The sequence below is a fragment of the Schistocerca nitens genome, chromosome 7, assembly GCF_023898315.1.
Source record: "Schistocerca nitens isolate TAMUIC-IGC-003100 chromosome 7, iqSchNite1.1, whole genome shotgun sequence".
NCBI lineage: Eukaryota > Metazoa > Arthropoda > Insecta > Orthoptera > Acrididae > Schistocerca > Schistocerca nitens.
The window spans coordinates 160455924-160466685 of NC_064620.1; the positions used below are offsets into that span (position 1 = coordinate 160455924).

At 44.3% G+C, this 10762-nt stretch overlaps 1 protein-coding gene across 1 annotated transcript; it reads left to right on the plus strand.

Annotated features, from left to right (window-relative positions):
* The first annotated feature begins 378 nt into the window (after positions 1–378).
* On the plus strand, positions 379–10203 carry LOC126195514 (orexin receptor type 2-like). The gene is made up of 2 exons (XM_049934141.1): positions 379–879; positions 10159–10203. Exons 1-2 carry the CDS (start codon positions 379–381, stop codon positions 10201–10203), a joined length of 546 nt encoding a protein of 181 aa, XP_049790098.1.
* Positions 10204–10762: the final 559 nt, after the last annotated feature.

Sequence of the window (10762 nt, forward strand, 5' to 3'; positions counted from 1 at the left end):
GTGTAGTCTGTAATATTCAGCTGCTTCGGTTTTGTTCGTTATCTTCAGTTTCAGTCCTTTTCGTATTTGAAAATGACAAAACAGTAAATCCGTATAAACAGAAAATCCGTGATACTACTTTAGGGAAATGGTTCATTTTTCTCCATGTCTAGCTACGTGGTGATCGGGAACCAAAAATGGTTCCCATTTAATAATATTAAAATGATTTAGTTAGTGACGGTTTGGTAGGAGAACGTTGCTATGGAGAGGAACTTCGGGTATTACCTACTGGTGCGTAGGTGTTTCACTCCCTTCGTCAGTGTCATTGAGGTAGAGTAGACGTAGTCATGGGAGTGCAGGAGCGGTCGTGACGCTGGAGAGTGTGACCTCGAGGCTGCTATGGAGAACGTCACAACAGACGGAACGTGGGGGCCGCTGAGCACGTGGGACATTCCGTCGAATGAGAGCAGCTACAGTTACTCCATGTGGACCGACACGTCGGACCTCTGGACGGACGCCACCGACGTCCCGTCCACGGTGAACGTTACCACGACGGACGACTACGAGACCACTACCATGGAGTGCACGAACGACTATTGCATCCCGGACGTCGAGTACTGGGAGATGGTGTACCAGCATATCTACCCGAAGGACTACGAGTGGGGACTCATAGCGATGCACTGCGTGGTGTTCGTGGCGGGGCTGGTGGGGAACGCGCTGGTTTGCCTCGCCGTGTACCGCAACCACGCCATGCGCACCGTCACCAACTACTTCATCGTCAACCTCGCCGTCGCCGACTTCATGGTCATCCTGATCTGCCTGCCCCCCACCGTGCTGTGGGACGTCACGGAGACCTGGTTCATGGGCACTGGGCTCTGCAAGGTCATCCTCTACCTGCAGGTAGGTGACCGCGAGCTGCGGCTGTTTCTGCTGCTCTCTCTCTCTTGCATTATTATCATTATTATTACTATTACATACTGCCCCGTTCATTTCTACATGGTATGGACTTAATGATAACGGTTAGCACTAAATTAATTATGTCATCCAAGAATACATTGAAATAGTCTGCAAGTATTTAGTATAACTATCTTCTGCAATTGCCAATTGTTCACGAGCCTCTTGTCGACCCCTGTTTAAGAGTCTGGGTATTTTGACATTGGCCTCTAGTATGCACACATCAAAAACAGTTTAGCATCTCGGTCCGAGAATACCGGTACCTGCACAGAAAATTGGAATAGCGATCAACATAAACATCATTTCCGCCCTTTTTATTGCTCATGGAAACCACATATTGTATGTTGTACCACCGCACAGAGAGACCTGCAGAGGTGGTGGTCCATATTGTTGTACACACCGGTACTTCTAATAACCAGCAGCACGTCCTCTTGCATTAATGCATGCCTGTGTTCGTCGTAGCATACTATCCACGAGTTCATCACGTCGTTCATAAACAACCCTCTTCAATCCATGCCATGCCAATCCATGTCTCCGCAATATCCTTTCTTTCAGGAGCGCTAGTTCTACAAGGATCGCAGGAGACCTTCTGTAAAGTTTGGAAGGTAGGAGACGAGATACTGGCAGAAGTAAAGCTGTGAGGACGGGGCGTGAGTCGTGCTTGGGTAGCTCAGTAGCTCAGCTTGCCCGCGAAAGGCAAAGGTCCTGAGTTCGAGTCTCTGTCCGGCACACAGTTTTAATCTGCCAGGATGTTTCATATCCCAGGCATGTTCGATATGGTATAAGAGGTAACGGCCGAGTTGTGGCGCCCTGGGAATACTCTATGTTCGGAGTTGAGGCGGCCGCACTGGACGCTCGTCAAATCCGGGGCCCGGCAGCAAACACGTGGTGGCAAACGTTAGCCGGACGAGAGGGGGAGCCCCAGCGCATGGTCCAGCCGCGTGGCTGGGAATTCCGCTGTGACGAGGACGGTGCTTTGTGTCAATGAAGGAGACACGCCGGGAGTGCCAAAGATGGCGGACTTTGTGAAACCTTAATGGCAGACATTTCACAGTTTGTATAGAAATTAATAGTACCCAGATGAATCATGATACATCAAAAAGTAACATGTACATTACCATTATTTGCACGGCGATTCTGATGGAGTAATGAGATTTTAAATATCTTTATTAGTTTAAAGTTTAGTATCTGACGGTAAATTACACAAGTAACACCCAGCAACGAATTTCCAAAATATAAACGCTTCATACGATTTTGTCGATCGCCGTGTCTTTAGAAACCTAAATTGGTACGAATGACAGGTATGTAACTCGAATAGTACATGCATTATTGGAGGTCAAAGTGGCCGATTACTATCGATCGCATCAGGCCGTAAGTACTCCACAGTTACACGATAAAACGGTGGCAGCATACTTATAAACATATTTATACATCTATGTCTTTGTTTATATACGATATATGCTATTCATGAAGAAACTGGTCAAATATTTACTTTGTTTTAGAAAGCACAGAGACATTAGGCTCCTGGCCTATCTTTTGCTTCTTTTCTTTTGATATATTTTTGTCAATTGTTTATGTATTTAATAATGTGTGTTAGAGCGTGTTTATGGTCCAGCCGTAGGAATATTTATTTAATTTCAAGTATTTAAATGTGTTTCATTATGTTGTGTGGGTGCGTTGGCATGAAGACATGGCGCGAGCGCTCTAGCCAATCACAGTGCTCGTGAATGGGGAGACTAGATGGATGCGACGGCTGGTCTCGGGTCCTCCCTCGGGCATGTGTGTGTTTGTCCTTAGGATAATTTAGGTTAAGTAGTGTGTAAGCTTAGGGACTGATGACCTTAGTAGTTAAGTCCCATAAGATTTCACAAACATTTGAACATTTGATGGAAGCGAGTTTCCGGAGAGGACACGGGACAGTTCGGCACGCGACCCAGGGGATTCCGGGACACGACGGCTCGACGGACGCACAGTCCCGCGGAAGATTTGGAGTGCAGCAGTTTGCCCGTGATCGCGAGAGATAGAGTTACTTCGGAGTGCCGACTTGTGTGCTTGTGAGATTCCCGTGGCTTCTGCAGTGAAGACGAAGTACGCATTTTGAAGTGAATATCTCTCGATCTATGTTTTTGTTCATAACCAACTTTCGCGAAGTAGGAATCTACTGTTTTCCTGTGATTCAACTTGTATTTTATTTAATTGCTGGACCATCGCCACCAATAAGAGTTTTGCCGAAATATACCGCATTCTCAAAAGAACTTCTGCTATCGAACCCATCATTTAAAGTCGTTAAAATAGTACCTGCAGATTTTATTTAATTGCAATCTTTCATTTGTAAACGTCTATGTTACGTTCAAAATTCGCAATTGCCGAGTAAAAGGAACTTCGATTATTCGATTCATGTGTATATTCATATTGTGTACTGTAGACTCCGCAGTATTTGGCCTGTAATGCGGCAACTACTTATCCCAGCTCCTAGACAACGAAACCAGCGAAAACTTAGGTGCCGGCAGGGGTGGTCGAGCGGTTCTAGGCGCTACAGTCTGGAACCGCGCGACCGCTACGGTCGCAGGTTCGAATCCTGCCTCGGGCATGAATGTGTGTGATGTCCTTAGGTTAGTTAGGTTTAAGTAGTTCTAAGTTGTAGGGGACTGATGACCTCAGAAGTTAAGTCCCATAGTGCTCAGAGCCATTTTTGAAAACTTATAATGTTGCAAGTCTGAGTCGGCGGGTGCGTAGTGATTGGAAAACCCGCAGGTTCATGTCTGGAGAACATGCTGGCCACTCTAGTCGAGCGATTTCGTTATCATGAAGGAAGTCATGTGCACGATGGGAGCGCGAATTGTCGTCCATGAAGACGAATGCTTCACCAAATGGTGCTGATGTGGTTGCACTACCGGTCGGAGAACAACATTCACGTATCGTACAGCCGTTACGGCGCCTTCCATGACCAAGAGCGGCGTACGTCGGCCCCACATAATGCCAACCCAAAACGGCAGGGATCCTCCATCTTGCTATATTCGCTGGACAGTGTAGGTAAGGCGTTCCGCCTCATCGGATTGCCTCCAAACACGTCTCCAAAGATTTTCTGGTTGAAGGCATATGTGACACTCATCGGTGAAGAGAACGTGATGCCAATCCTGGGCGGTCCGTTCGGCATGTTGTTGGGCCCATCTGTACTGTGCTGTATGGTGTCGTGCTTGCAAAGATGGACTTCGCCATGGACGTCGGGAGTAAAGTTGCGCGTCATGCAGCCTATTGCGCACAGTTTGAGTCGCAACACGACATCCTGTGGCTGCATCAAAAGCATTATTCAACATGGTGGCATTGCTGTCGAACCTTCGAGCCATAATCCGTAAGTAGCGGTCATCCACTGCAGTAGCAGCTCTTGGGCGGCCTGAGCGAGGCATGTTATCGACAGTTCCGGTCTCTCTGTATCTCCTCTATGTCCGAACAACAACGCTTTGGTTCAGTCCGTGACGCCTGGACACTTCCCTTGTTGAGAGTCCTTCCTGGCACAAAGTAACAATGCGGACGCGATCGAACAGCGGTACTGACCGTCTAGGCATTGTTGAACTACAGACAACACGAGCCGTGTGTACCTCCTTCACATCCTTCCTAGTGGAATGAATGGAACTGATCGACTGTCGGACCCCCTCCGTCTAATAGTCGCTGCTCATGCATGGTTGTTTACATATTTGGGTGGGTTTAGTGACATCTCTGAACAGTGAAAAGGACTGTGTCTGTGGTACAATACCCACAGTGAATGTCTATGTTCAGGAATTCTGGGAACTGGGGTGATGCAAAACTTTTTTCGATGTGTGCATATAATCTGTACTGTCATTTCTTGTTAAAATTATTGGCTTATTCCCAAGAATGAGTCGCTTTCACTCAATTAATACTAGGCAGAAATCAAACCTGCATTTGGATCGCACTTCCTTAACTCTTTTGCAGAAAAGTGTGTAGTAAATTGTTGCATTTATTTCTAATAAGCTACCACTAGAATTCAAAAATCTTAGTAGTAATCCACGCGTTTTCAAATCTAAACTGAAGAGTTTCCTCGTTGGTCACTACTTCTATTCTGTCGAGGAGTTCCTCGAAAAATTAAGCTGATTCATGTTGTATGGTTGATTGCGTTTACTTAAACTTATCGCTTGACTTTTTTCGGGTTCATAAACATTATATTTTTACCTGCTTTTACCTTTATGTTGTAATTTCGTGTACTGACACGTTCTATGACCTTGGAGATTCGCTCTTCAGTTTGATCCTGCGGAACTTGATGTGTAAATAAAAAATAAAAAATAGGGGAAGGATCTAGCTTTGGGTCTTGTAGACTCTTCAGTCAGTTTTAGGACAACGCCAGTATCGAGATTTTGATATTACCACAGGTAAGATGGTGTTTCCATATGGCTTTTACGTCATCTGCTGGGTCACTGTATTAACCATCTCCTCACTAGAGGTCGTTTGTAAATTACAGGTGTTGGGAACAGACATGCCTATAAGGAAGGTGGCTTACTTACCTTTGTTAATCTGTTATGTTGCTACTATGGATTGTTTATTGATTATTATGCCGCAGTCCCATTACATTTTGAAATATTCGTTTTCTGAAAGAGGGATAGAACGATATATTTAGTATGGAACAAAGTCTTTCATTAATTGATACTACCGTCCCAACTCCTGGTGGAATATTTTGACATCCTAATTACACCTCTTTTGAACGTAGGCTTCCGTGTAAGATCTATGGAGCCCTTCAGAAAACAATTTCTCCTGGGGATCTAGAACGAAACCTGGGTTGGACCACTACATGCAGGGAATTGAGATTGTAAGATTAATAAATAATAGGAGAGTAGCCAAGCTTGGAAATGTCATTAGGATGGATACTCGAAGAACGACTGGAAGAGGTTTTTGACTGGAGGCCAAGTGGAGGAAGACTGAGAGGATGGCCACTAAAGCGGCCGACAGGCGATGTGGAAGAAGATACAGAACATATGAACTAGAGGATGGCAGGGAACAGCGCTGGAGAAAGCAGAATGAAGGAAACTTGTTGAAGTGAACAGGACTCACGCATGCTTGTAATGTCGTGTCATCCCTCTTCAAGTATACAGCAGACGTCAAGTATCACATCCAGATGTAATGTGTGACATGGTTCCTTTTAATTTCCATACTTCTTGCAATTATCATCTTTCCCTTCGTCTTTCAGGGTACGCTTCCAGTTGTTCCTCTTCGCAATGATCGGATATTGTAAAGCTGCCAGAAAGCCCACAGTCTCTACATGTAAACCTGCGAGCATCAACCAGTTGTTCGATGCTTCCAAATCGACATTACCCTGGTGATCACTCGTTCTTGGAGTTCTTTTGCAGGCCAGGCAATGATCTTCTACTTCTACATCTACATTTATACTCCGCAAGCCACCCAACGGTGTATGGCGGAGGGCACTTTACGTGCCACTGTCATTACATCCCTTTCCTGTTCCAGTCGCGTATGGTTCGCTGGAAGAACGACTGCCGGAAAGCCTCGGTGCGCGCTCGAATCTCTCTAATTTTACATTCGTGCTCTCCTCGGGAGGTATAAGTAGGGGGAAGCAATATATTCGATACCTCATCCAGAAACGCACCCTCTCGAAACCTGGACAGCAAGCTACACCGCGTTGCAGAGCGCCTCTCTTGCAGAGTCTGCCACTTGAGTTTGATAAACATCTCCGTAACGCTATCACGGTTACCAAATAACCCTGTGACGAAACGCCCCGCTCTTCTTTGGATCTTCTCTATCTCCTCCGTCAACCCGACCTGGTACGGATCCCACACTGATGAGCAATACTCAAGTATAGCTCGAACGAGTGTTTTGTAAGCAACCTCCTTTGTTGATGGACTACATTTTCTAAGGACTCTCCCAATGAATCTCAACCTGGTACCTGTGGTGTCACCGCCAGACACCACACTTGCTAGGTGGTAGCTTAAATCGGCCGCGGTCCATTAGTACATGTCGGACCCGCGTGTCGCCACTGTGTGATCGTAGACCGAGCGCCGCCACACGGCAGGTCTAGAGAGACTGACTAGCACTCGTCCCAGTTGTACGACGACGTTGCTAGCGACTACACTGACGAAGCCTTTCTCTCATTTGCCGAGAGACAGTTAGAATAGCCTTCAGCTAAGTTAATGGCTACGACCTAGCAAGGCGCCATTTGTACCATTGCATGTATCTCAAGATAGTCTCACTTGTATCATCAAGAATGCTGTATACCAAAGGACGATATAAAAGTTAAGTGTTCTATTAGCTACGTTCTTTTCTTTATCACATTCATTACGAATCCTGTTCCAGACTTAACGCCAGACGGCGTGAGTTGACGCGTGCCCTTTCGGCTACTTCACTGTGGACTGGCTGCCTTGTCAGTCCACTACAGTACCCACCTTACCAACAACTAATTTTATATGATCATTCCACTTCAATTCGTTTCGCACGCACGCTCCCAGATATTTTACAGAAGTAACTGCTACCAGTGTTTGTTCCGCTATCATATAATCATACAGTAAAGGATCCTTCTTTCTATGTATTCGCAATACATTACATTTGTCTATGTTAGGGGTCAGTTGCAACTCCCTGCACCAAGTGCCTATCCGCTGCAGATCTTCCTGCATTTCACTGCAATTTTCTAATGCTGCAACTTCTCTGTATACTACAGCATCATCCGCGAAAAGCCGCATGGAACTTCCGACAATATCTACTAGGTCATTCATAACTGTTGTGAAAAGCAATGGTCCCATAACACTCCCCTGTGGCACGCCAGAGGTTACTTTAACATCTGTAGACGTCTCTCCATTGAGAAAAACATGCTGTGTTCTGTTTGCTAAAAATTCTTCAAACCAGCCACACAGCTGGTCTGATATTCCGTAGGCTCTTACTTTGTTTATCAGGCGACAGTGCGGAACCGTATTGAACGCCTTACGGAAGTCAAGGAAAATGGCATCTACCTGGGAGCCTGTATCTAATATTTTCTGGGTCTCATGAACAAATAAAGCGAGTTGGGTCTCACACGATCGCTGTTTCCGGAATCCATGTTGATTCCTACAGAGTAGATTCTGGGTTTCCAGAAACGACATGATACGCGAGCAAAAAACATGTTCTAAAACTCTACAACAGATCGACGTCAGAGATATAGGTCTATAGTTTTGCGCATTTGATCGACGACTCTTCTTGAAGACTGGGACTACCTGTGCTCTTTTCCAATCATTTGGAACCTTCCGTTCCTCTAGAGACTTGCGATGCACGGCTGTTAGAAGGGGGGCAAGTTCTTTCGCGTACTCTGTAGAATCGAATTGTTATCCCGCCGGGTCCAGTGGACTTTCCTCTGTTGCGTGATTTCAGTTGCTTTTCTATTCCTTGGACACTTATTTCGATGTCAGCCATTTTTTCGTTTATGCGAGGATTTAGAGAAGGAACTGCAGTGCGGTCTTCCTCTGTGAAACAGCTTTGGAAAAAGGTGTTTAGTATTTCAGCTTTACGCGTGTCATCCTCTGTTTCAGTGCCATCATCATCCCGGAGTGTCTGGATATGTTGTTTCGAGCCACTTATTGATTTATCGTAAGACCAGAACTTCCTAGGATTTTCCGTCAAGTCGGTACATAGAATTTTACTTTCGAATTCGCTGGACGCTTCACGCATAGCCCTCCTTACGCTAACTTTGACGTCGTTTACCTTCTGTTTGTCTCAGAGGTTTTGGCTGCGTTTCAACTTCCAGTGAATCTCTCCTTCCCTTCGCAGTAGTTTCCTAACTTTGTTGTTGAACCACGGTGGATTTTTACCGTCCGCACAGTTTTACTCGGCACCTACCTGTCTAAAACGTATTTTACGATTGCCTTGAACTTTTTCCATAAACACTCAACATTGTCAGTGTCGGAACAGAAATTTTCATTTTGATCTGTTAGGTAGTCTGAAATCTGCCTTCTATTACTCTTGCTAAACAGATAAACCTTCCTCCCTTTTTTATATTCCAATTTACTTCCATATTCAGGGATGCTGCAACGGCCTTATGATCACTGATTCTCCTGCGCTTACAACGAAAAGTTCCGGTCTGTTTGTTATTAGTAGGTCCAAGATGTTATCTCCACGAGTCGGTTCTCTGTTTAACTGATCGAGGTAATTTTCGGATAGTGCACTCAGTATAATGTCACTCGATGCTCTGTCCCAACCACCCGTCCTAAACATCTGAGGGTCCCAGTCTATATCTGGTAAATTGAAATCTCGACCTAAGACTATAACATGCTGCCAATTATTTCGGTCTTAGAACTTGGCGTTGTTTCTACCGGATCGATTGGTGTAATTAATGTCACCGGCTACTAATGCTTTAAGGATTGATGTATTTCGTTGTAAAATAGTGCTTCATCTTCCGAAGTTACCTTCGTTGCAGCAGCTCAATATTTGTTAGCCTATTACCTCCTTTCTCACGTGGTATAGTATCAATATTATTATGTAATATCATATACTATTATTACTAGTTGAATAAAGTACCCTGAAATTAAATGAGTAGATGATAAAAATGAAATCAGATATAATTACATAAAATGATATCAGTGAAAGAGCAGTCAGGCATGGTGTTCCTTCAGTGTGCTCGGAAATCAAAAGCGTGAGTATTATTGGAAATTATAATCTGAGTCATGCCTCGAATCATGTCCAGGCAGCTGAGAGGTTAAGGTGACTGCTGCAAGAGAGCAGGATGTCTGGACCCATGTCCCCGTCTGGCACAAATTTCTATTATCACGAAACACTCATTGCTATTATTAATTGCAATCAGTGTAGCCTCTTAGCTGCTCACATAGCAATATGCTATGAAACTTGTTTCCATGACGTTCTTTCAGTTCGTAATATTAAAAAAAATCTGTTCTTTTGTGATCCTGTTACATGACCAATCCAATTTATTACATGTCCAATACAGTTTTGTCTTGGGCTCACTGTCAGATACCTTAAATTGGTCTTATATAACAGTGCTCTTATGAATTCATCATTTTCCACCGACAGGGCCTTTCACACTTTTGAAAAATGTTACTTAATAATTTTCTCTCAAATGCCTAATCAGCATTTACGTTGTTTACGTGTATATGTTAAAATTGGATAGATTATTATCCATTGTTGTTAATTTTGCTTCCGCTACTGTATTACTTTCGTAAAAAAGAAAACAAACCGCCTCCAGTCACAAATCATGATTTTTGATACAATTCACGATGCTCTTTCCAGGCCTGCGTGGCTTATCGCCAAGTGATCGATCCATCTACATCATGAAAACAAAACAAAAAAAAAAAAAAAAACAGATAACCGCTGTTCCCCGGATCTGGTTCCCACTTGTTGTTGAGTTTCTTGTTTCCCCTTCCTTTTGAACATTCGCAAGCAAGTTGAGCACAGCAGTATTTATATCCTTGTTAAAATGCTGAACCACATTACAAAATACGTTGCCTGGTAACTGAATAATAACTTTTGTCTGTTCTTTTTCTGTACATACATAATTTTCTTTTGAGCCCGTATTTGATTCCATACCGGTACTAGCCATGTGCGTTTACGCATCGACTATTGAACGACGCAGATATACCAATATAGGCAATCTTGATATCATATAAATCTGACTGACGTAAATGCCTGATATCAAAACAACAACAACGTCACATGTAGCTGGAAAACTGGAAATTTGTGGTACGTTGCGCTGCCCTCTCTGTATACGTTCAGTATACCCTGTTAGTCCTATGTGGTAGGGGTCCCACACATTTGAGCGGTATTCTAGAACCGGTGACAAGAGTGATCTGTAAGCCATTTCCTTTGTCCATTGACTGCACTTCCCCAGTACTCT